We start from the raw sequence: 22,741 nt of genomic DNA, 5'->3' as shown, positions 1-22,741 counted from the left end.
CCCCCCCCCCACCCGAGGACCAGCTGCAGGCGCACAAGGCCCGGGGGAGGCGTAGGCCTCTCAGGCTTTCCTGTAGCTAAGCCTCAGGTCCTTCCGGTGGTGGTGTTTCAAGAAAATAAAAGACTTTGTGTTTCCCTCGTACCCTCCTCACATTCAGGGGGCCCAAGAAATTATCTCCTAGTTAGGCAGTGTGCCGCTGAGTCCTCCAGCCAGGAACCGTGAGGGGCCTCAAGGGGAAGTGTCACCACGCTGACAATTAACCTTAGCAACTACTTCATTTAGAATATAAAACATGGAAGCGAAGTTTGGAATTTATTTTATTCTAGAAATAAGCGCTTTCCCCTAGCTTTTATGATTTTTAAAAATCCTGTTTGGAAATGATCATCTTACGTAATGACAAAAATTCACATTTACTGAAGGCTGCAAGCTCTAAGCGAAGCAGGCTCAGTGCTGCAGTTTTGCTTAGCATCACCAAGATAAGAGTAACACCTCTCTTTCCAGAACCGAATCCAGGCCTGTGCTGAGGCTTTCTGATTTGGGTAAAAAGTCTTCGGATATTCACTTGGAAATAAGGTGAGTTGTTGAACGGTTGGATGTATAATAAATCGAATAGTTACATGTTAACGATAGAATCCAAGTGGTGGTTAGAAGGCCGCGGTGATGAGGTAATAAAATTACATTTTTCTGTATGTTTGCAAGTTTTTCATCCTAAATCGTTTGGAAGTGGGATGAAGGCTGGTTTTGTGTCACACTTAGTCAAATTCCTGCTGCATATTAGCTTTTTGGGATAAAAAGCTCCCAATACTCAAATTACTTGATTTTCTCTGTGTACAGTGGATGGTAAGAAAAGGGACACCATCACGAGTTTCCCCCAACTCCCATGGGCCCTCATATCAAGGGAGGCCCCGAGTGGTGGGAGAAAGAAGCGCAAAACAGCCAGCCCGGCCTAAACCGCTGGAGTTGGGTCCTGGGAAACGCATCTAAAGGGGCGGGCAGCAGCGGCACCTCTCTGTACTCGCGCGACCGGGTGGTGGTCAGGTTGTGTGAGGCTTATCCTAGAATTTCTTAATGCATGACACCACCCCGAGAAGGTGCTTTCAAGGACGCCCCAGAAGCAGAATGGCTTCCCCGATCCCCGCTAGGTCCCTAGGAGTCTAAAGAGAAACCTTTTACTCCCCCAAATGACAGCCGTATTCTCTTAACTGCTCCCACTCCTAGGCTGTTTATTTCTTTTGCCGGTTTCATTTTAGGAAATGCGAGCATTACTACAGAACTCTGAGGAAACCGGCTATAAAATTTGCATATTTAACGAGAAGCGGTGCAAGTGTTCAGTACTGCCAGTGTTCAGTACTGTCAGACCGATGACGGCCATCAAAAGCGCCGGGTACCCGAGGGACAGGACCCAGCCGGACAGAAAAAAACGCTGCTGCAGAGCGCGCTGGCCGGAGGGGGCGGGGCCATGGGCCGCCCGCCCCCGGCCCTTTGTGACGTAGAACAATGCCTGCCACGAGTCGGAACTGGGCTGCCTTGGCTGCCGCTGGGCGCGAATGACACGCGCGAAGGAACGTAGTGGTCATCTGGGGCCAACTTCAGGAATCATGCAGTTTTTATTCAGGTTAATCGTTTTCTTTTATGTATGGGGCATTTTTGCTGCTCAGGGAAAAAAGGAAGAGGAGAGCACAGAGGACGTGAAAATAGAAGTTTTGCATCGTCCAGAAAACTGTTCCAAGACCAGCAAGAAGGGAGACCTGTTAAATGCCCATTATGACGGCTACCTGGCTAAAGACGGTTCGAAATTCTACTGCAGGTAGGAAATGCTGTGAACTGCTCCCGTGTCCAGTTGATACAGGAAATCTGGGCTCCTACCAACCAGAAGCCTAAGTGATTTGTTGATTGGTTGGCTTCTGTTATTTAACTGTAAGGTTTTAGCTTTTTATNGATGATTTCTACTGATAGTATTAGTTCTCTATTGAACTATTACTTTTTAAATTGAAAAGTTAGCCCAAGAGATTATAGGAAATACTCTACACACACACACACCATCACCACCACCCTTGGGATATATAGAAGTCAGTTATGAAGCTGTCTGTATGAGCTGATGTTCACATTTTTTTTTTTAACCGTATGTTGGAGTCTCTTTACAGAGGATTAGGTAGAGTAGTTTAAATGATTTTATCTGGCCTTCAGAGGCACCATACTTACTGGCTGAGTGCCAGTTTCCAACTGTATTAAAAAACTGTGACAACAGTAACTTTCCCTGGTGTCTTCTGGGCCCTGTGTTCTCGCATCTCCCTCCTCATCCCACCACTGGCTGCTCTGATTCGATCGATCATTTATTACTCAGAGAGAATGACTTTTCTTCATCTGTGCTATTACCCTATGAAGATAGGGTTGGGGAAAGTTCTTAACACTTAGAAGAAAACAGATAAATTTAATAAGTAAAGATACAAATTCTAATTTTTGTTCAAATGACTTTTTGAGACTATACCTGCACCGTCGTTTTTTAGAACAAACTTAGAAAGTTCAAATGAGCTACTTGGACAAGCCATGCAGCTCGTTAGTGGCCAGAGACCCATTAAAAAGGTAACTGTTGAATAGTTTTTGCAAAGATGGCAATAAAAAAGATGAGATGATTCCTAATAACTAGCTTTGGGCAAATCTTACTTCTTTCTGGCTATTATGGAAGAAGTTTGAGCCAAACACCCCACCAGGGGGTTCGAAATGAGTGCTAGTAGGGGAAAAGAGTTAGCAAGGACTCCAATTTTAAATTGTAACTAAACGTCCGGATATATTTTAAAACTCGATTTCATTGTTCTTAAAATCAGTTTACCTAAGTGTTTGTTTGTTTGTTTTTTTACTATAGCCGCACACAAAATGAAGGCCACCCCAAATGGTTTGTTCTTGGTGTTGGGCAAGTCATAAAAGGCCTAGACATTGCGATGATGGATATGTGCCCCGGAGAGAAGCGAAAAGTGATTATACCCCCTTCATTTGCATATGGAAAGGAAGGTTATGGTAAGGTGTTTTAATATTTATATCTCTAAGTTATATTTAAAAATAAAGCATAGCTAAAAAAATAAAAAACAAATCGTAGCTTTGGGTATATATCCAAACTAATTGAAAGCCGGGTCTAGAAGAGATATTTGTATACTCACGTTCGTAGCAGCACCATTCACAATAGCCAAAAAGTGGAAATAACCTGTATCCATTGACAGATGAGTGGATAAACAACAATGGAATATTATTCAGCCTTAAAAAGGAAGGAAATTCTGCTACATGCTATAAGATGGATGAACCTTAAGTACATTATACTAAACTAATCACAAAAAACAAATACTGTATGATTACACTTGTATAAGGTACGTGAAATAGCCAAATTTAAAGAAGGGGCTGAGAAGAGGGTGGAATAGGGAGTCATTATTTAATGGATGTAGAGTTTCAGCTTTGCAAGATGAAATATATCTGGAGATTGGTTGCATAGCAATGTGAATGTATTTAACTGTACTGAGCTTAAAATGGTTACAGTCATAAATTTTATGTTACGTGTATTTCCCACAATTAAAAACTTTTGAAACTGAAACAAAACAAACAAACATCACAGAGGAAATAATTACAGAACTCTCAGGTCCAATAAACTTTAGCTGTATCTAGTCCAGTCCAGCTTGGTGCCCACTTTTTACGTATAAAAAAAAAATAAAGACATTTTGGAAGACAGATCTCTGGCCAGAGTTCTTTCCCTCACATGGTGGCGGTTCTCATAATGATCTTGTATATTCTATAAGCTTTACCTTAGTCATTTTATTTTAGTATGTGTTATTTTGTTATTACATAAATGTCTACACTATATACCTTCGGTAAACAGTACCAAAATCAAATTCATAAAACTCAGGAAACTGAAACATATGGTTTTAGAGTAAAAGGACAGCACTAGAACATAGTAAAAAGAACATCTGAATATCACAACTATCAGTCACTATTACTCAAATTCAGGAGAAGGCTTGAAATGTAGAAGAAATGAACTGCTTTTTTCAATATCTTACTAATTGTTAAAATCCGACACATCTGAGAACCTGGGTAAAGCTGGTCAATGGCGAAAATGTTTGCAACTAGTATGAAGACTCTTACTACTAATAATAAATACTCTTAATAAAAATGACCTAGCCCTAGAAATGGGTAAGTTCATAAACAAACAGCCTACTAACAACAACAACAAAAATACAAATAACCTGCAAATCTATGAGAGTACTTAGTTTCATTAATAATTCAAGGAAAATTTAAACAAAACGAGACACCATTTTCACTCCTCAGATTATCAAAGGCATAAAAGTTGGCACAGGTATGGAAAAACCAGCAGTCTCATGCATTATTGCTGGGAATGAATATAAATCACTTGACCCTTATAGCAATTTCTATCAAATTTAAAAGCACATATCCTCTGACTCAATAGTTCCATTTATAGAAATGTACACAAAGGTATATATAAAAAACCATTCATTACAGACTTTTGTTTGGTAGCAAAAGACTGGAAATGACCTGAGTATCCATCAATAGGGAATCAGTTAAATTATGGAGTATCTGTACAATGGGCTATGATGCAGCCAGTAAAAAGAATTCAGTAGAGTCACATGTATTAATATGTTAAAAATAAAATGGGATAGAATGTATTCATGCAACAAGTATTTATTGAGCATCAGTGCCAGGGCCTGTTCTAGTTACTGAGCATAAGGCCGCATACAATGAAGAAACAATTTCCTATCCTCAAAGAGCTTACATGTAAGGGGGACATTTTCACGTATTCTACACAGATTATATGTGGAAGGATGCACAGTCATCTGAGGACATTAAGTGTTCCTGAGAAGGAAACCTGAGGGTCAAGGGTGAGGAGATTTCTTCTTACTCTGTAATATTTTGTACCATTTAAATCTTTTTTTTTTTACCATACAATGTATCTATTTTTCCAAAATTAAAAATCTTGTAAATTACTAAAATTAAAAATGGAGCTACTTAAAGAGGACAGTTTTTAAAGGGGGAAAATGGTCAGCCTGGCAGAGGGACAGATTTTATTTTGCATTCTCAGTAAGGTCCTTGCTCCCTGTTCTGTGTAGAGACTAATAGAGACAGAATCATTCCTTCCTCATGCTATTTAGAACCCTTGTCAACTCTACCTACTTAAAATATTTAGTATATAATGAAAGTCATTAAAGATTAGTTTTCTACGATGAGATATTGTCATTACTCGCAAGTATTTCATTAAATGGCGCAGCCTCTTTGAGGCTGTTTGGTTACCTCATTAATCGTAGTGATTCCGTCACCTGCTCTTTCCAGAAAGGGCAGGGAATCACTGCCCCAAACTGGACTTAGAGGGAGGTCAGTGGTTCAAAGGAGACCCAGACTTATAACTCCTAAAGACAGTTCCAGGTAACTCCAGCTTCATTTTCAGTGCTTTTGGCCAGCCATTTGGTCCCATCAAAATAGCTCCCATGGAACAACAATTTATATATCCTATTTTTAGTCATAGAGGAATCTGGGAGAGGGAGAGAAAAAAAATGAAGATAAATTGAATGCAATACGTGTCCAAAATTATTGTCATATAGATCAGGACCAATTTTAGGCAAAGTGATATAGGCAAAGAATGTCTTTCAGACTCTTTAATATCACTTTAACCACATCCCTTATCAATAGATGCTCATCCATCCTTGAGCCCCCTTGCCCCACAGCAAATGACCACTTAGTTATCCTTTTTGTAAACTAATTTACGCTTAGTTATGAATGACTACCCTAGCTGCCTAAGCTATGAATAAACCAGACCCCTGCTGCAGAGATATACATGTTTAACTGTGAAGAAGTTAGTGTATATTTGAGGTGTTTCCAATGAACATAAAAATGTTAAATCTCATTAGTAACACCACCAACACTGTTTTACACATAAGGAAACTGAGGTCCAACAAAAATATTTTCTTTGGAGTGTACTTAACTACTGATTTACCTGCCTTACAATAAATAGGATTAGATTACTTAACAGATCCAGTGAAGACGGTAAGTAACTGCTTAACAAACAACTTCTTGATCAAATAAGCTTTTTTAAATAAGTTGTTACTTATTTACGTTACTTGCATAAGTTACTTATGTTATTAACATCAACTATAACTTTATTTTAGGTAGTACTTGAAGAAGGCTTTCCTCTGCACAGTATCCTTGCTTCATGTCACACAGCACCCCCTGCATGTCTTGAAATGCATGTGACTTTTTAGTACTTTAATTAACAGTACATGTGGTACGTATAGATTCTTTAAATTAACTCCTATCTCTTTTATCTGCTTCTCTAAATCCAAGTCATTCTATAGCAAACTCACCTTTTTCTCTTTTTTCTGCTCTAATTTCTTTGTAAGAGAAAACCTAATTGGCAATATTTTCTACTGTTACAGTAGGATTATTCAGAAACTCCATATGTACATGTAATATTTTTTCTTAAGAAATTTGAATTTGTTTTCAGGTTATCGTTAATTATTATCCTTAGTTATTTTCCTGTCAGAAGGAGGTTGTAACTGGACAGAATAGGAATGGATTTTGTAAAACTGATCACATAATTAACCCCTAGCTCTTTTACTCTAAAGTCAGGTATGTGATACGTCGCGTGGGACTTCATTAGTCACATGGTGATGCGTAGATGTAGGTAGACTTGTCGGTGTCTTTGCTTTGGAGGTGACTGATCCACTTCTTTCAGTTATAACTCTCAAGTTCTTTTCTCATTGTGTTATGTAAACACTTCAGCAAGAATTCTCCACTGTTTCATTAAAGAAATTACTATTTCCTTCAAAGATCAAATAGGCTTTAAGCCACAGGGATCATTCATTCAACAAATAGTTGAGTGCCTGTAATGGATGAGACCCTGGGAGACTCTGGGATGTCCTGGTGACCCAAGCTAACCCCTGCCTCTTAGCAAGTCACTTCAGTAGGTTATTTTTATGAAACAGTCATCTGAAATAGCCCATAGCTTGCTAAAATCATCTATGACATCAGTTAATAGGTTAGCTTTATTAAGGAAAACTACTCATGGGGTGCCTGGGTGGCTCAGTCGGTTAAGCATCCAACTTCAGCTCAGGTCATGATCTCGTGGTTCGTGGGTTCGAGCCCCACGTTGGGCTCTGTGCTGACAGCTAGCTCAGAGCCTGGAGCCTGTTTCGGATTCTGTGTCTCCCTCTCTCTCTGACCCTCCCCTGCTCACGCTGATTCTCTCTCTCTCTCAGAAATAAATAAAAAACATTTAAAAAAAAAAAAACTACTCAACTTAATACTTAATACTCTTTATTGTGATTAGAAATTGTTTCACAAAATTGTTACTGGATTATTCTGTCATTGCACTTAACGTTTTAATGTCTGTAAATATATGGAAACATGTTTTATTTATGCTTTCAAATAACTATAAAATATCATTTTTTAAAAGATTACTGATTAAAAGATTACTCCCTGTTTATTTATTCTCTGCCCTAGCTTTCTCCTGTAATGGTGGGGTTAATTAATAAAAATTACACAATCTGTATTTTAATTTAATCAGTGAATAATGGTCCATGAGGTCCTCAGAACTGATCTGATTTATAAACATGGAAAAAAATCTCCTTAAGAGTAAATTGAGTAGGTAGTTTTTTTGGTATGAAATAATATCATAATGCTATAAGGGTTATTTGTGAGTAAATATGTGAACATTATCTTCATGTCAGTTAAACTGTTAAAAATTATACCTTTAGCAGAAGGCAAGATTCCACCTGATGCAACATTGATTTTTGAGATTGAACTTTATGCTGTGACCAAAGGACCACGAAGCATTGAGACATTTAAACAGATAGACTTGGACAATGACAGGCAACTCTCTAAAGCCGAGGTAATTCAAACTAAGCTCCATGTGTACAGTCTCATTTTTTAAATCATCATGATTTTTAAGTCATGATGATTTAAAGATATCCATGTTACAGCTGTTATTTTTTAGCTCTACCAAGCATGGGCTGATTACTTTGCTTTTAATAGAGCTGGTTACTAAGGGAAGCCTGGGTTGCTCAGTTGGTTAAGCATCTGACTCTTGATTTCAGCTCATATCATGAACTCACACAGTTCTTGGGTTCGAGCCCCACATGGGGCTCTATGCTGACAGAGTGAAGCCTACTTGGGATTCTCTCTCCCCCTTTCTGTCTCTCCCCTACTCTCTCTCTCTCTGTCTCTCTCTCTTTCGTTCTCTCTCAAAATAAATAAAATAAACCTTGAAAAAAAAATAGAGAGCTGATTACTAAAAAAATCTAAGCTCCAAGAAGAAAATGTGCTTTTTGAATATAAAACTTGTAACTGAGTCATCCTGTTCAGCTGCCTTTCTCCCTGCCGGGGGTCATTAAAATACCAAGCGAACTCTCTACAGGGCATCCCCAGTCTCTAGACTACAGGAACACATCTCGTTCAAGCAGCACCATAGGAATTTGGAACGGGGCAAATTATTTCCACCAAACAGGATTGTGGGGATTACATGAGATTATAAAAAGGGCTAGCAAGAATTTGAACTGTGTGCACTAGAAAGTTGGTCAGCAGGACCCAGGAGTCAACTAACTTCTGCGTTCCAGTTACTCTTATATATGAATTGAGGGAAAGATGTCTGAACCATAATGGTAATGTGCTTCTGTACTTTCTCAGTACCACGTACCATTATAAGCACATCAGCATGTGAGCTCATTTCATCTTTATGACAGTTTACAAGGTAGACACCTGTCATTATCTCTATTTTAGAGAAGGGGGAAATGGTGGTAAGTAAGTGGCTAAGGTCATGCCACTCTAAGTGACAAAATCAGATTGCAGCATCAGCGGTCTGGTTCCACTTCTGTGCTCTTAACCATGGTCTACCCTGCCTCTTTCAGGGAATTTCCAGCACAAATGTTTCAGGGCTAATGTTTGTACTGTTGAAGGCTGGTACCTTACTTAGTCTCACCGACTATACCCTTTTCGCTTAAATTGAGTAACCCTGTTGTCTCCCCTCTTGTTTGAAAACAGTTTGCCAGTCGCCTGGGGTGCCTGGGTGGCTCAGTCAGTTGAGTATCCGACTTCAGCTCAGGTCATGATCTCACGGTTCATGAGTTCAAGTCCCGCTCCAGGTTCTGTGCTGGCAGCTAAGAGCCCGGAACCTGCTTCGGGTTCTGTGTCTCCCTCTCTCTCTGCTCCTCCCTCACTCATGCTCTGTCTCCCTCTCTCTCTCGCTCTCTCTGAAAAATAAACTTTAAAAAATTTAAAAAAACAAAACAGTTTGCCAGGCATGACTCTACCACCTAAGTGATAAAAGGTACCTGAATCATTGATTTCAGGAGACAAGACCCCCCTTTCTTGTTTTTTTTTCCTCTCCCTCCCCAGTCCTTCCCCCACCCTAATGCTACTCCCTTCTCCAGGATATTAGTAAGGACCTTCCCTGAAGGTCCTTTATTGCTCACCAGTGGAAGAGGGATATGTGAATGGGAACATCCCCGGTCCTTAAGAAGGACAAGTAGAGGGGTGGTAAATTCATCCCAGTATGTACTTTGCATTGACTCCATAGGAGTTGTAGAATGAACAGCAGCAGATGAATTCACGTAGCATCCAAGAGCTCAGCCTGTGCACACAGACCACTCATTATCAACTGCATACAAAAAGGCATGTTCTGCCAAATGAATGCTCCTCAGGAGACCTAATGAGATCTTTAGGCCTTTCTGGAAAATAAAAAAGTCCAAAACAGTGACCTGCTTAGCTACCGTCTACCCAGATGGTCTCAGATATCCCTGCATTATCGCTAGACGGTCAGAGTGATTTTCACATGCTTAAATAACAATAGCTATCTTTTATTGACATCTATAAATATTACTCTAACCCATACCTTAATTCTGCCATAGAGATATGGTTTCCCTCCTTCTACAGATGACAAAATTGAGGTTCAGAGAGGTTAAATTATTTGTTCAAGACCACACAACCAACATACAAAACCAGGATTTAAAACATGAACTAAAAGAAACTACGTCCCTTCATCATCAGACATATTGTGTCATTTATTTCCTTAGTATAAGGTGGGAGAGAAGGAGAATACACTAAATTAAGGTTCTGTTCTTAACCCACTACCTTTTTGTACCTCTCCACGACAGTGTAATAGAAAAGTACATTTTCAGGGTCAGTAATAATGGTTATGAAAGTATTAATTACTTAGAAACTGTTCTTTTCACCAACATAGGATTGCTGAGGCTCAACTGGAAGAAAAAAACATCTCTCTCTCAATAGGACTTAAGTCCCATTTGAGAACAGTTTATATATCTTTCATTAAGATCCATTGATCATTCTAAAAGTTTACTCATGATGGATTGAGTTGGGATCTGTACTGGTGAAAATCTCTGAGTTCAACTTTAGCTTTCAAAAATAATCTTACCTCTAAAATGCCCAGCCTTGGGCCATCTGGGTGGCTCAGTTGGTTAAATGCCTGACTTCAGCTCAGATCATGATCTCATGGTTCTTGAGTTTGAGCCCAACATCAGGCTTTTTGCTGACAGCTCAGAGCCTGGAGCCTGCTAAGGTTTCTGTGTCTCCCTCTGTCTCTGCTCCTCCCTTGTTCATGCTCTCTCTGTATCAAAAATAAACAAACATTAAAAAAAAATTTTTTTAAGTGGCCAGCCTTGCTGAACATTATCTCCAGATTACTGCATTTCTATAGTCATTACATATACAGCACTTTCCAGTGGAAATATAATTGAGTCACATAATTTATTTTTTCTGAGTTTATTTATTTTGAAAGAGAGAGCTTGCATGGTGGCGGCGGAGTGGGGAGGGATAGAGAGAGGGGAAGAGAGAAGCCAAGGCAGGCTTGAAGACAATAAAATAGGTGTATTTTACCCCTGTAGTAGTAGCATATCTCAATTTGATCAATTTGATCCAGTAGTCAGTCACATGTGGCTAGTAGAAATGTCATACAGAGAAAGAATACTTAAGAATACCTGTTCTTCAGGAACACCTGGGTGCCTTGGTCGATTGACTGTCCAACTCTTGATTTCGGCTCAGGTCATGATCTCATGGTTCATGAGACTGAGCCCCTGTCACCTCCGCGTTATCAGTGTGGAGCCTGCTTGGGATATTCTCTCTCTCTCTCTCTCTCTGCGCCTCCCCTGCTCATGCACACACACTCTCTCAAAATAAACATTAAAAAAACCCTAATATCTGTTCTTTATTTGCCATCATTATTGAGACTGTCATATAGATTTGAAGGAGAGCTACAGAAGCATAAGAAAAATTTTTTAAATTACATTTTGTTTCAAAATTTATGGTTGAGTTTTATAGATAATAGAATATATTCATTAATTTTAGAGATTGTAAAAATGCCAATTTGGATTTTATTTACTAACAGAAATCCTTAAGAATGATTTTCCTTTCATAATGTGGACACTGTAGATTAGTAGAAAACAGTTTCAGGGCACCTGGGTGGCTCAGTCGGTTGAGCGTCCAACTTCAGCTCACGTCATGGTCTTGGGGTTTGTGGGTTCGAGCCCCGTTGTCAGGTTCTGTGCTGACTGCTGACAGCTCAGAGCCTGGAGCCTGCTTCAGATTCTGTCTCTCCCTCTCTCTGCTTCTCCCTTGCTCACCTTGTATCTCTCGGTCTCTCAAAAATAAAATAAACATTAAACATTTTTTTTAAAAAAAGGAAAACAATTTCAACAAAATTCAATTCAGATGTTAATCTTTGAGTACGTACAACTAACCATCTATAACCTCAGGGGAAACTAATTTGAAGAGGTGGGGTTTTTTTGTTTTTGTTTTTTCAGAAAATTGCTTCAAAGCTTAAAACCTCAAGTAGCTTTAAATTTTTTTTAATCATTTATTGTAAGTAGATTTGAGTTTCCTTATGCAAACATTTCCTTAAAGTTACTGGATATTTACTGTGGTACTTTTTTATTAAAGACATATTTTGGCCCTCTAGATAAATAATTACCTGAAAAGGGAATTTGAAAAAGATGAGAAGCCTCGTGACCAGTCATATCAGAATGCAGTTTTAGAAGATATTTTTAAGAAGAATGATCATGATGGTGATGGCTTCATTTCTTCCAAGGAATACAATGTATATCAACATGATGAACTGTAGTGTATTTTATTTCTAATTTTTCTTAGCTACTTACTGTATTTTATATATAAAAGAGTTACTTTTCCAGAACCTCTATTTCCGGTTTCCCCCCCACGAGAACATATTTTGATCCCCTCAATACATGTAATTTTGGCATAATAAATGTGTGTTATTTTGCAGATTTAACTTTCAGGAAAGGTATAATTGTGTTTCCTGTTGCTTTATTCTGTGCACACGAATAGCAGCACCGCGAAATAGACCTCTTTGTCCCAGTGGGCAGTTCTCCCCCTTCATGAGATAGGAGGGCACTTATGTCAAAATCTACGAGGTTCTTACCAGCTCTAACTTTAACAGCATGTATAAATATGTAAATATCCAATTTTTAACATTTTAATTGTTAAAATGTCCCATGTATTGAAAATATTCAATAAGGACCCAGGAATTAACATTTCATTTGCTGATACATTTCATAGCATTACAAATAAAAGGATGATATAAAAGTGACAGGATCGAACAAATCTTCCTGTGGTATGCATATAGGAAAATATTAGTTGTACAACTCTGTCCCACAGAGAGCCTTAACACAGTCGCTGTACTTTTTGGTACAAGCTCTGGCCTTGGGTCATTAGTCCTGTGGGGAATGTTTAAAGATATCTGATCAGACCAAAGACTTTGTGCCTCTTCTAGCAGAGATAATACAATCTATACTGCTCTGAGTCTGTACTCCTTCAGACACTATTATAAATGTGTTATTTCCTCTGGCTTCCTGTAGGCCTTTAGTTCTATCATCCCTAATTTTTTGTCTTGATCGTCTTAAAGAGATGCCCTAGTATCTCTTAGTTTCCAGTTCCCTTTCTCTATGTGCCTCTATTCTATGTCACTTCACTTTACAGTGTTCTTGTTAGTGATCACGAATGAGCATTACAAACTGGTATGCCATCAAATTTTTGACGGGAACATGCACTGCCGTGGCAGTTTCGTGTCACACTCAAATCATGACGTCCGATTTGTTGCGAACAGGAGGTGAGAGATGCTGTAGATCACACTGGTGCCAAAGAAAAGGCACATTATTTATTGGAACATGTAGGGTTTTGCCTACTGCATATGTAGGAAGGTATGGTCAGGCAATAAATAGCGTTGTTCAAGACGAGTTCAAAACAAAGCTTTTTCCATTTCTGAAACTTGCCCTTTCCAAACTAATGATACTTTGCCAGAAATTCTATTATCTAAAAGTGCAGGGGTAACACAAACACCACCAGATTAATGGATATCACATATACACAGCACAGAGTTTGACGCTTCACAAAACCAAAGCTTTCACTGTCTTTCCTCCCAACAGTTCATCCCTGGACCCAGTTTTGTGAACTCTTCTTTACTTGCTCAATTGTGAATGCTTGTTCCTTGACTTCCCTCAGGAAAACCTGCTCCATTGAAATAAACTAAGTTGATGACTCAATTATGACCAATTATGTTTTGGTTTGGAAACTGCCCCCATGATCTATATCCATACCAAAAAAAGTCACTAGAATATTCTGCCATCAGTATACTCCTATTTGCATTTGACTCATATATTCTGCTCAAAACAAAAATACTGTGGAAGATATATACGGAAATCATCCCCTTATACAAACTGTTCATAATTCTATTCTGTCCCATTGTTTTCAAAGTGCTTTTAAACGCACATTTTTAAGTACCGCGCGCTAACCGATTGCGCCACTGGAGCTCCATAAACGCACATTTTTAAAAATTATAGATGCTATCAAATGGAGATTCATTCAAAAACGCTAGTCACGTTTAAATAAAAAAATAACATTCTAATCATTCTACATGCAGAAAGGCATCAGGTGTTTTATATTTGCATGATTGCTTTACCTCGTAGCGAGTGCTATCACTGCATTTTGAGTTCTAGAATTTTAACATTACTTTTGCAATTATTTTAATAAGGGTGTATAGTAAATTAATAATTTACGTTGTGTATGAAACATTTCAGATGTCTTACAGAGTAGATAGAAACGAGCTCTCAGAACTAAATACATTAAATATTTTAAACATTTTCAAAAGAGAAAGATGAGGGGCNAAAAAAAAAAAAAAAAAAAAAAAAAAAAAAGACAAAAGAGAAAGATGAAGGTGTCCTAGCTGCCTTAACTTTTTTTCTAGCTGCCTTACCTTGACAGCAGTGAGTTTTTATAAAGACAAAACTAGTGAGCATGTGTATGTTACAGGGCAGCAGCCCATTACCACTAACAGTTTTCCTGTTTACTGTGTACACAAAACCCCACACTGAGCTCAGTGTGCTTTTAATTTGACACCGCAATTAAATATTTAGGATTACATTAAATTATTAACACATTTTTCTCATTTTACCAGACCTAAGGCAATGGTTAAGGCACCATAAAGACCACATTTAACCTCCTGTCATTCTTAAATGTTGACTTAAAAGCCAATTAAAAATATAATTGATATTTAGAAAAATCACTGTGTAAAGTTAAGATGATAGACCAAATTCCCAAATATACTTCTAAAGTAACTGACAGATTTTATGAAGGAACAGCTATATTTTGAATAGTTTAACCTTTTTTCACATAAATAATATTAATCTTTATAACAATTTATAGGGTAGAGATGATTATCTTCCCTTTTATGGATGAAGAAAATGATACCCAAACAGGTTAATTTCGCTTTCCTCTCCCTCTTTACTTTGCCACAATTAATCAAAGCAAACTAGAAAATTTTGGAAAAGTGTGTGGCACAGTTGCACCTAAAACACTAGCAAGGAGTGTACATTTTTTTTGTTTTATTTCATCCTCTTGTGCCAAACATCAAAACAAGGAACTGCATGAAGTCTCACATACTTCTGCCCATCGACCGAGCACTGAAAGCACCCATAAACCGTCTCCCTTTTAAAGTTCCCCATTCCACAGAGTATGCAAGGTCCTTTGGGAATGTTGTGATTAAGTAAGTTAACTCGGATATGAGTCCCTTCTTTGAGTGAAATATCAGTCATGCTGAAAGGTTTGTCATAGTAGTCAGAAAAAAGATCATCTAAGTAAAGCTGTGAACGAGAAATGGCATCCATCACTCTTCTATCTAAAAGCACAAAAACAGAGAAATGTGTTAGAAGTCAAATAAAAAATATATAACCAAATCGCATTTATAAATACGGAATCTAAACCATCGGTCATGAAATGATTTCACTTTCAGATTTTAATTCTTCCTTAGCGGACAGGAATACTGAACAGATAAACACAAGTGTTAATCCAAGAAGGAAAAAAAAATTGAAATACTCTTCAATGACATACTTCTCTCAAATAGTATATTCCTCAATCTGTAGAGCAGCGCAAATGTTGCGGTTTCTTCCCTTTCAAAACCTCCTTTTGACACTGAAGTGACACAAAGGTCTATAAAAAAAAAATTTAGAAGATGTTATAACTGGAACAATTCACATTTTATTGGGAGTTTTAGTTGTGATCGATGAATTCTGGTACATGTCATTCACTGTACTTTTTAACTTAAATTTTATATATTTTTGGAAAGGCTAACATGCACAGGGTACAGAATCCAGAGAACAAAATGGGGATACAGTGGCAAGTTTCCATCTACCCTGGACCCCAGCCTCAGTTTTCAGAAGTAACCACTGTTGTTTCTTGAGTATAACTCCAGAAATACTCCATATATTTCACAAGCACAAAGGAATATATGTATATGTATGCAAATAAAATTATTTAGGCTCAAATAGTTAAACACTACACACATTTCTTTAAAATATCTCTTAGACATGATTCCACGTCAGGGTCCCGACTGCTGCCTCATTCTTAATGGCTTCATAGTGTTCTGTAGTGTGGATATGCATCATTATTGAACTAGTTATTGATCATAGATCTTAAGGGTATTTCCAATACCCTCATACTCATATCACTTTGCATATGTGTAAGTATATCTGTAGGATAAATTCCTAAAAGTGCAGGATATACACATTTTACATTTTGATGGATATGTCCATTCTATCAGTTGACTCTGCTCCTAACAATTACAATAATTGTAAAAACCGACATCTGAAGTGTCCCAAATAGACTGCATGTAGCATGTTTTGTCACGTTTCTGGATTCCCTATTCCCTCCTCCCACAGAACTGCAGAAACAAAAACCGGTCTGCAAATGTTTAAAAATGACCATGCTCAGGGGGCTCCCTTGCCTATTGCCTTGATCTGGCTGGGCTCCTAATCTTAAAGACCTGTGAAATTTAGAAGTCTACAGTGAGCTGCACTGAGGTATTATATAAGGTACATAAAGTATTATTATAAAGCACATAAAAACAACTTTAAGGTGGGGTGCCTGGGTAGCTCAGTCGGTTGAGTGTCTGACTTCGCCTTCGGTTATGATCTTGAGGTTTGTGAGTTTGAGCCCTGCATCTGCCTCTCTGCTGTCAGCGAGGAGCCCCGCTTTGGATCCTCTGTCCCCCTCTCTCTCTGCACTTCCCTGCTTGTTCTCTCTCAAAAATAAAACATTAAAAAAAAACAATTTTAAGGTATTTGTATTAAAGTTATTTTTTAGAGAGAGCCGGGGTGAAGCTGGTTTATGGTAGGTAAAACTGAAAGGAATTAGTCTCTGGGGACCCTCGTCTGGGCACTCTGACACCGGCAGGCATCTTGCCTACCCACTCCTCTATCTGCCGTCATCAAAAAACTACTTAATAGAAGGTCATTTATTATCTCCCTATGTAACTCAAGGAATACTTTGCCAATGGCATTGCACTTGAACTCTTATCTATAATTGCAAGTCGGGTGGTGGGGAGTCCGCAGCTTTCACCAAGAAGCAGAAAAGAGGTAGCAGGTAAGTAGAGACAGAGGGTCTTTCCCAGCAACTACCCAGCCATAAGACTGACAGTGTTGAGAGTACCATTCTCCTACAGTCACATAGAGAATGTATGTGTGTGTTTCCCATTAAATTCTTGAAAATACGATCATTTCAGTGTCTCATGCAAATCATTCACTTACCAAAGGCACCATCCAAGTAAATGAAGAGTTCAAAAACACTGAAAGCTATGGTGGTGTGTGCTGGAAAAACAATAGCTTTGTCTCGTCCCTTGGGATTCTGCTCATCCATAAAATGAAACTATAGTAAATAAATAAATAACATTATTAAGGAGCATAACACAGAAAGACAGCTTCTTAGAAAACAGTTCATACAGTCCTACCATTAAGACAAAAACAAATGATCCCATTGAATTTAACTGTTTATACCATAGGTCCAAAGGTCCAATGGGGTCTCACCATCTAGGAAATAAAACTCCCCACTTTCTCACTGACACTGTCACTTAATGCTACCACAACAGTAATGCTCTCTGACATAAAAACCTTTTCCTTTCAACCACAAACCGTTGAAGTGCTACGCTTGTTTTCAGCCTATCCTGTCTATTGTTCCAAAGCCCCGAGTTTTCAGCAGCTTTCCAAAGCAATCAACTTATTTTTCAAAGTAATCTACAACAATTAAGTATGTTTCAGTCTGTGCCCCTAAAATGATCCAATGTTAAACAATGCAGTAGGCAGCTAAACATAGCCACTGAACAGAACCTTTATTTGCAAAGACTTTAAAAGTTTTTAATTGAACCCTATCTTTCTAACAATTGGTTTGAATAAAACCAATCAAGCCATTATTATGTGTCATTATTATGTAAATGACAAAGACAAATAATGCTGTTAGCTTTTTAAAAACTAAAATAAGTTCCAAGAGGTTTTTTGTAAGCATTTAACATTGAATGAAGCATGTTAGGCCACTGACAATATTATTTTAGAAAACTTAAAAATATAAAATCAACCTTTAAAAATTCAAGTATAAAGTGCATCACTTAAAACTAAAATCAAGGGGCACCTAGATGGCTCAGTGGTTGAGCAGCCTACTTTAGCTCAAGTCATAATCTCACCGTTCATGGGTTCTAACACCGCATCAGGCTCTCCGCTGTCAGCACAGAGCCTGCTCCAGCTTAACGATAACCCACAACCCTCGGACCAACTAGAACCTGCTTCAGATCCTCTGTCCCCCTCTCTGCCCCTCCCGGGCTCATGCTCTCTCTCTTTCAAAAATAAACATTTTTAAAAATCATTTAAAAATAATTAAATAAAATCAAGAATTCAACATAAGCATTCTTAAAACATCATTTAAATAGCAATAGGAGGGACTCTAGTATGCATTATTTCATAAGGATTAGGGTTTTATTTGCATTATATTACAGATTTAGAATCCAAATTTTCTTGGATTTTTTAAAAACTAAAAACCATCACTGTGCAAAATTTTATATACACTTGCAGCTCTTTAATCTCAACACCTGACAAAATAGACATGTCTCATTAGAAATTGAGTACTTTGTAAAAATTCCCATTGCAGCTTTTTAGTAAGAGAAACTTAATGAGTGTGGTTTACCCGCATGGCTTCCCCACGAATTCCGGCATGCACAGACAGCGAGCACTGCCGTGTGGTTCGAATGCTTTCCATGACCACACACAACACTGCCTTTCTGCTGCTTCTTGTCTGACGTATCAAGCTGTGGTCAAAATTAATTTTTCTAAATAAAAAAAATAGATTCACAAGAATCTGTCACATCTAATTACATATTATCGTGTACATTTTTGCTGTCATGTATTACTCATTCACAGTCCACCCTAACTAAAAGTAAATTAAGGCAGGTCCAATACAAATTAGAAAGTATGCTCAAAGCCATTAATAATCTGCCTCGCCTTTCTGTTTTCTTAAAACATGCTTATTACAGGATTCTGTTGGAGAAGACTCCCTTAGTATATTTGTTGCAAACAGATTAGTGCGTTCTTTTCATCTAATAATTCAGCGCATGTGTACAGGGCCAAAGCAGTTTGTGAAACAATTAAAAATTCTGTTCAAGCCATGGGGCGCATGGGTGGCTCAGTTAGTTAAGCGTCTGACTTCAGCTCAGGTCATGATTTCACGGTCTGTGAGTTCCAGTCCCCATGTCAGGCTCTGTACTGACAGCTCAGAGGCTGGATCCTGCTTCAGATTCTATTATTTCCCTCTCTCCCTCTGCCCCTCCTCTGCTCACGCCCTTTCTCTCTCTCTCAAAAATAAACATTAAAAAAAATTTTTTAAGTCTGTTTAAACCAAATGATTTTGGATATCTACCCTTCTCTAAATTGATAATTTGTAGTATTTCAAACAAATGAAAGAACTAAATTATGTTAGACAATAAATAGAACCTGAATGTTTTAAGCGTCGAATTGTATATAATTACAATATTTGTTGAAAACACTGAAGTACATCAAGTATTATTCTACTGACCGTGTAGTAATTTCCTTGAGTAATGTTGATACTTCCACTTCATGTTTGGTCACCACACCAAATGAAGCTTTTACTGCAACAGAATCTGACCCAGTAACGTTAATCCCAACATCATTCACAATATGGTTGCCTCGCCTTCCATAGAGTGAAACATCTGATTCGTCTTCATAATTCAGTAACTGATAAGATGAAATACCTTTAAGAAATCAATATTTTTTAAATGTCTTGAATTCATTTAATATAGATTACGTATAGTAATGCATTAATTTACTACGTAAGACTCCATTACACAAATGTTGAGAAAGGCAACATGTCAAGCCAAGATTTAAAATAGCAATTAATTTGACAACCAAAATAAATACTTGATAGAGTCCTTAAAAGAGAAGTCAAGTTCTTTGTTCTACCAATAGAACTCTGTAAGCTTTAAGATTCACTGAGTGGTTGAAGGAAAAAAAAGTGTTAATAAATACTTTGTTGAAACATCAATTTGTTTTCTAATCTGTTTTAGGAAAACAGAAAGGAGAGGCAGATTATTAATGGCTTTTGAGCATACTTTCTAATTTGTATTAGATCTGCCATGGTTTACTTTTAGTTAAGGTGGACTGTGAATGAGTAAGATACATTTTAGTTTACCAATTGCAATAACTGAGTCATAAGAAATAAATGTAAATTACTTTCATCTCATGTGACCATGTAGATAAGTAATATACCATTTTATAGATGAAGAAATATATTATTTTGTCATATTCTAAGTTGATCGGGTTAAAATAATCTATAAAATAATTGAAATAAAATTATACAATAAATCATTTTACAAAGTATGTTGGAAAATTATTCAACCAAAAAGATTTGATACTATACAAATTTTAGATATTATTAATCTTAATATTACCATCATAAGAAAAGTTGCTTTTATCAATGAAAATGTGTAACTATTACAAATAAGTAGTATATACAACCTGTTTAGATTGTCTTAATGTAACTGAATGAGTAGTCACTCTGAAGCAGACATTAACACTTACCGGCTGAAATTTCTCTGTCTCCTAGAAGAATATCTTTCAGTGTAAAAGGTGTTGAAGTAAATTTATATCTGGGAAAGAAAAAGCATCGCTTCTTTTTTACCACCAGACTTAGAGGTTGGTATTTGTCAGCCTCACTGAGGCTTGGAACGGGAACCAATCTCCCTCCATCTCCAACTTGCTTGACAAAGCTCTTGGTAGCAGCAGCAAACATATTAATATATCAAAACACCATCAACTGCAACCCTTAGAAAACAAATCCATATTTTCAAAGAAAACCAGGCACAACCCTAAGCCTTCCTTGATTTTAAATATAATTAAACACATTAAAAATACAAAGCCTGGTTTCACCAAGTAGCTTACCAGTGTACAATTCACAACACTGCCTCCCCTGGTGTGCTCAGGTAATGAATTATAGATCAACCATGTAAAATGATATACTGAAAGCAAGTCAATTTGGAATTGTTGTCTATAAGCACTAAAATATACATAGAAAGCTAATTACTTTAAAATACTACCAATGTCCTTGATGAGGTTTACTGTTGACAACAGCTTGCCAGTTTTAAGGAAACATCTAGCCCTATGGGAAAAACACAATCTTATTAGCCCTAGACACCATCTACAGTGGACCTACTCCAAAGGAAATTCCTTTACAAGTTTGCCATGACAAGTTTGGCAATAGTAAAGTAATATTTTGAATCCTTACGGTGTACAGTTCATTCATTTTCCTTCTTGTATGCTACAAAACCAAGTAATTAATATTAATTAACAAATTCATAGAATATAGGGAAGCAATTGTATGCAGATATTTAATAACAAATGAAAGCCACATTTTATGTATATATAAATGCATAAATAACTGTAACTCTAAATTATAAGTATAAACTATGACTTGGGGTATTTTTTTAATGTTTTATTTACTTTTGAGAGAGAGAGACAGAGCATGATTGGGGTAGGGGCAGAGAGAGGGACATACAGAATCTGAAGCAGGCTCCAGGCTCTAAGCTGTCAGCACAGAGCCCTTCATCGGGCTTGAACCACGAACTGTTAGATCATGACCTGAGCCAAAGTCATGAGCCAAAGCCGGAGGTTTAACAAACTGAGCCACCCAGGTGCCCCAGGAGTTTCTTAATCTGTAGCTCACACATAGACAACTCTTTGAAATAGTGCTGCATTTATTTTGTTTCGTCATCATGATTTCAGTTACTCAATCTTTAAAGAGAGCTATGTAAAGTTTGGGCTTGTTTTTAAGATATTGTGGTGAAAAACAAGTTTTAGAAACAAATCTGAGTGCTGAGATACTGTATTGCCCCAATTTTGTGGATGTTAATATAGTTTGAAATAGTGGCTATGTGTACTTATGGTAAGATACTCATTAAAACTTAACAATAGTCGTGGTAGGAGTAATCGCTATAGGTACATATACGGAGGGGATAGTGGGAAGAAGACAGAATCGACTTAATTCAAGCCTCAAATAATATAAATCAACTTGATTAGATTCTAAACACTGTTTTCATTTGTTTTCAAGCATCCAGGGTTCACAGGTAACCAAACCAAACCAAAACCCACCAAAACCGAAAAGAAAAAGGTTTTAGTAATGTCCCTTTGTGTGAACAGCACAGTGCAATCTTCAACAATATAGAGGAGTGCTCGCTTCGGCAGCACATATACTAAAAAAACAATATAGAGAAGGTACAGGGAGTCATTTCTGGAAGTGGCCAACAAACCTCTAAACCAACACTACTACCATCGCTCTCTGACCCCCCACCAAAGGCGGTGCATCCCAGGCAATCGCAATTACACTAGCAACACAGGTGTTTAGAAACAGCGTCTAATTAGTGGCCACAGAAAAGCCTTCGTTTACACCTAAGGGGCCTTGCTCAAATCTACGGGCCCAGCTTTCTTCTCGCGACGAAAGCCTAGAGACAATGGAGACTAGTCGGCGGGAGGGGGTCTCCGGACATCTCTGAGAGCTCCTCCACGCCGGCCTCGGATCGGGAGAGCCCACCGCAGTCCGGACGGGCGGATAGACCGCGATTCGCAAACTTAGGGGCCAGGCCCAGGGACGCTCCGTAGTCATTCAGCATTTAGAATTTTGAAATCGCTTTCTTAAAGTGACGCAATCCCGATTCCTAACCTCCCCGAGCCCCACCACCAAAAAAGAAGCTGAGCTTCAGGCCTCACATACTGTGAGGCTTGCTGCCCGACAAGCCTCCTCTCCGGGCCGGACACCGTCTCTGTTTAAAGACTCAAAACTACGGCCTTAACGAGGCCGTGGAGGGGAGGAGGTAACTAGCACTCGGGAGCTGCGGGACTAAACCCGG

General features: G+C 38.0%; 2 protein-coding genes across 8 annotated transcripts; one reads left to right on the top strand and one right to left on the bottom strand.

Moving 5' to 3' along the window:
• The first annotated feature begins 52 nt into the window (after positions 1-52).
• FKBP7 (FKBP prolyl isomerase 7) lies at positions 53-12,283 on the top strand. 5 transcript variants are annotated; one of them, XR_013338175.1, is made up of 5 exons: positions 53-573; positions 1,251-1,807; positions 2,864-3,015; positions 6,159-6,274; positions 7,746-7,828. XR_013338175.1 is itself a non-coding variant. In XM_077776367.1 (5 exons), exons 2-5 carry the CDS (start codon positions 1,548-1,550, stop codon positions 12,116-12,118), a joined length of 705 nt encoding a protein of 234 aa, XP_077632493.1. In that variant the 5' UTR covers positions 56-573; positions 1,251-1,547; the 3' UTR covers positions 12,119-12,283. The 5 variants fall into 5 exon arrangements, 3 of the variants coding, with proteins under 3 accessions (XP_077632494.1, XP_077632493.1, XP_077632492.1); XR_013338176.1 differs by having other exon boundaries at positions 7,749-7,807; XM_077776367.1 differs by lacking the exon at positions 6,159-6,274 and adding an exon at positions 11,957-12,283 and having other exon boundaries at positions 56-573; positions 7,749-7,879.
• A 2,505-nt stretch (positions 12,284-14,788) lies between these two features.
• Positions 14,789-22,624, bottom strand: PJVK (pejvakin). 3 transcript variants are annotated; one of them, XM_077776351.1, is made up of 7 exons: positions 22,602-22,624; positions 20,421-20,488; positions 19,399-19,594; positions 18,514-18,655; positions 17,091-17,208; positions 15,397-15,495; positions 14,789-15,184 (listed from the first exon to the last, which is right to left on the bottom strand). In XM_077776351.1, exons 4-7 carry the CDS (start codon positions 18,583-18,585, stop codon positions 14,892-14,894), a joined length of 582 nt encoding a protein of 193 aa, XP_077632477.1. In that variant the 5' UTR covers positions 18,586-18,655; positions 19,399-19,594; positions 20,421-20,488; positions 22,602-22,624; the 3' UTR covers positions 14,789-14,891. The 3 variants fall into 3 exon arrangements, with proteins under 3 accessions (XP_077632477.1, XP_077632474.1, XP_077632475.1); XM_077776348.1 differs by lacking the exon at positions 22,602-22,624 and having other exon boundaries at positions 20,421-20,912; XM_077776349.1 differs by lacking the exon at positions 22,602-22,624 and having other exon boundaries at positions 18,514-18,634; positions 20,421-20,912.
• Positions 22,625-22,741: the final 117 nt, after the last annotated feature.

The sequence above is a fragment of the Crocuta crocuta genome, unplaced genomic scaffold (genome assembly GCF_008692635.1).
Source record: "Crocuta crocuta isolate KB4526 unplaced genomic scaffold, BGI_CrCroc_1.0 scaffold17, whole genome shotgun sequence".
Lineage (NCBI taxonomy): Eukaryota > Metazoa > Chordata > Mammalia > Carnivora > Hyaenidae > Crocuta > Crocuta crocuta.
Note: the sequence above shows the minus strand (reverse complement) of the source record. Positions and strands in the feature narration are given on the sequence as shown.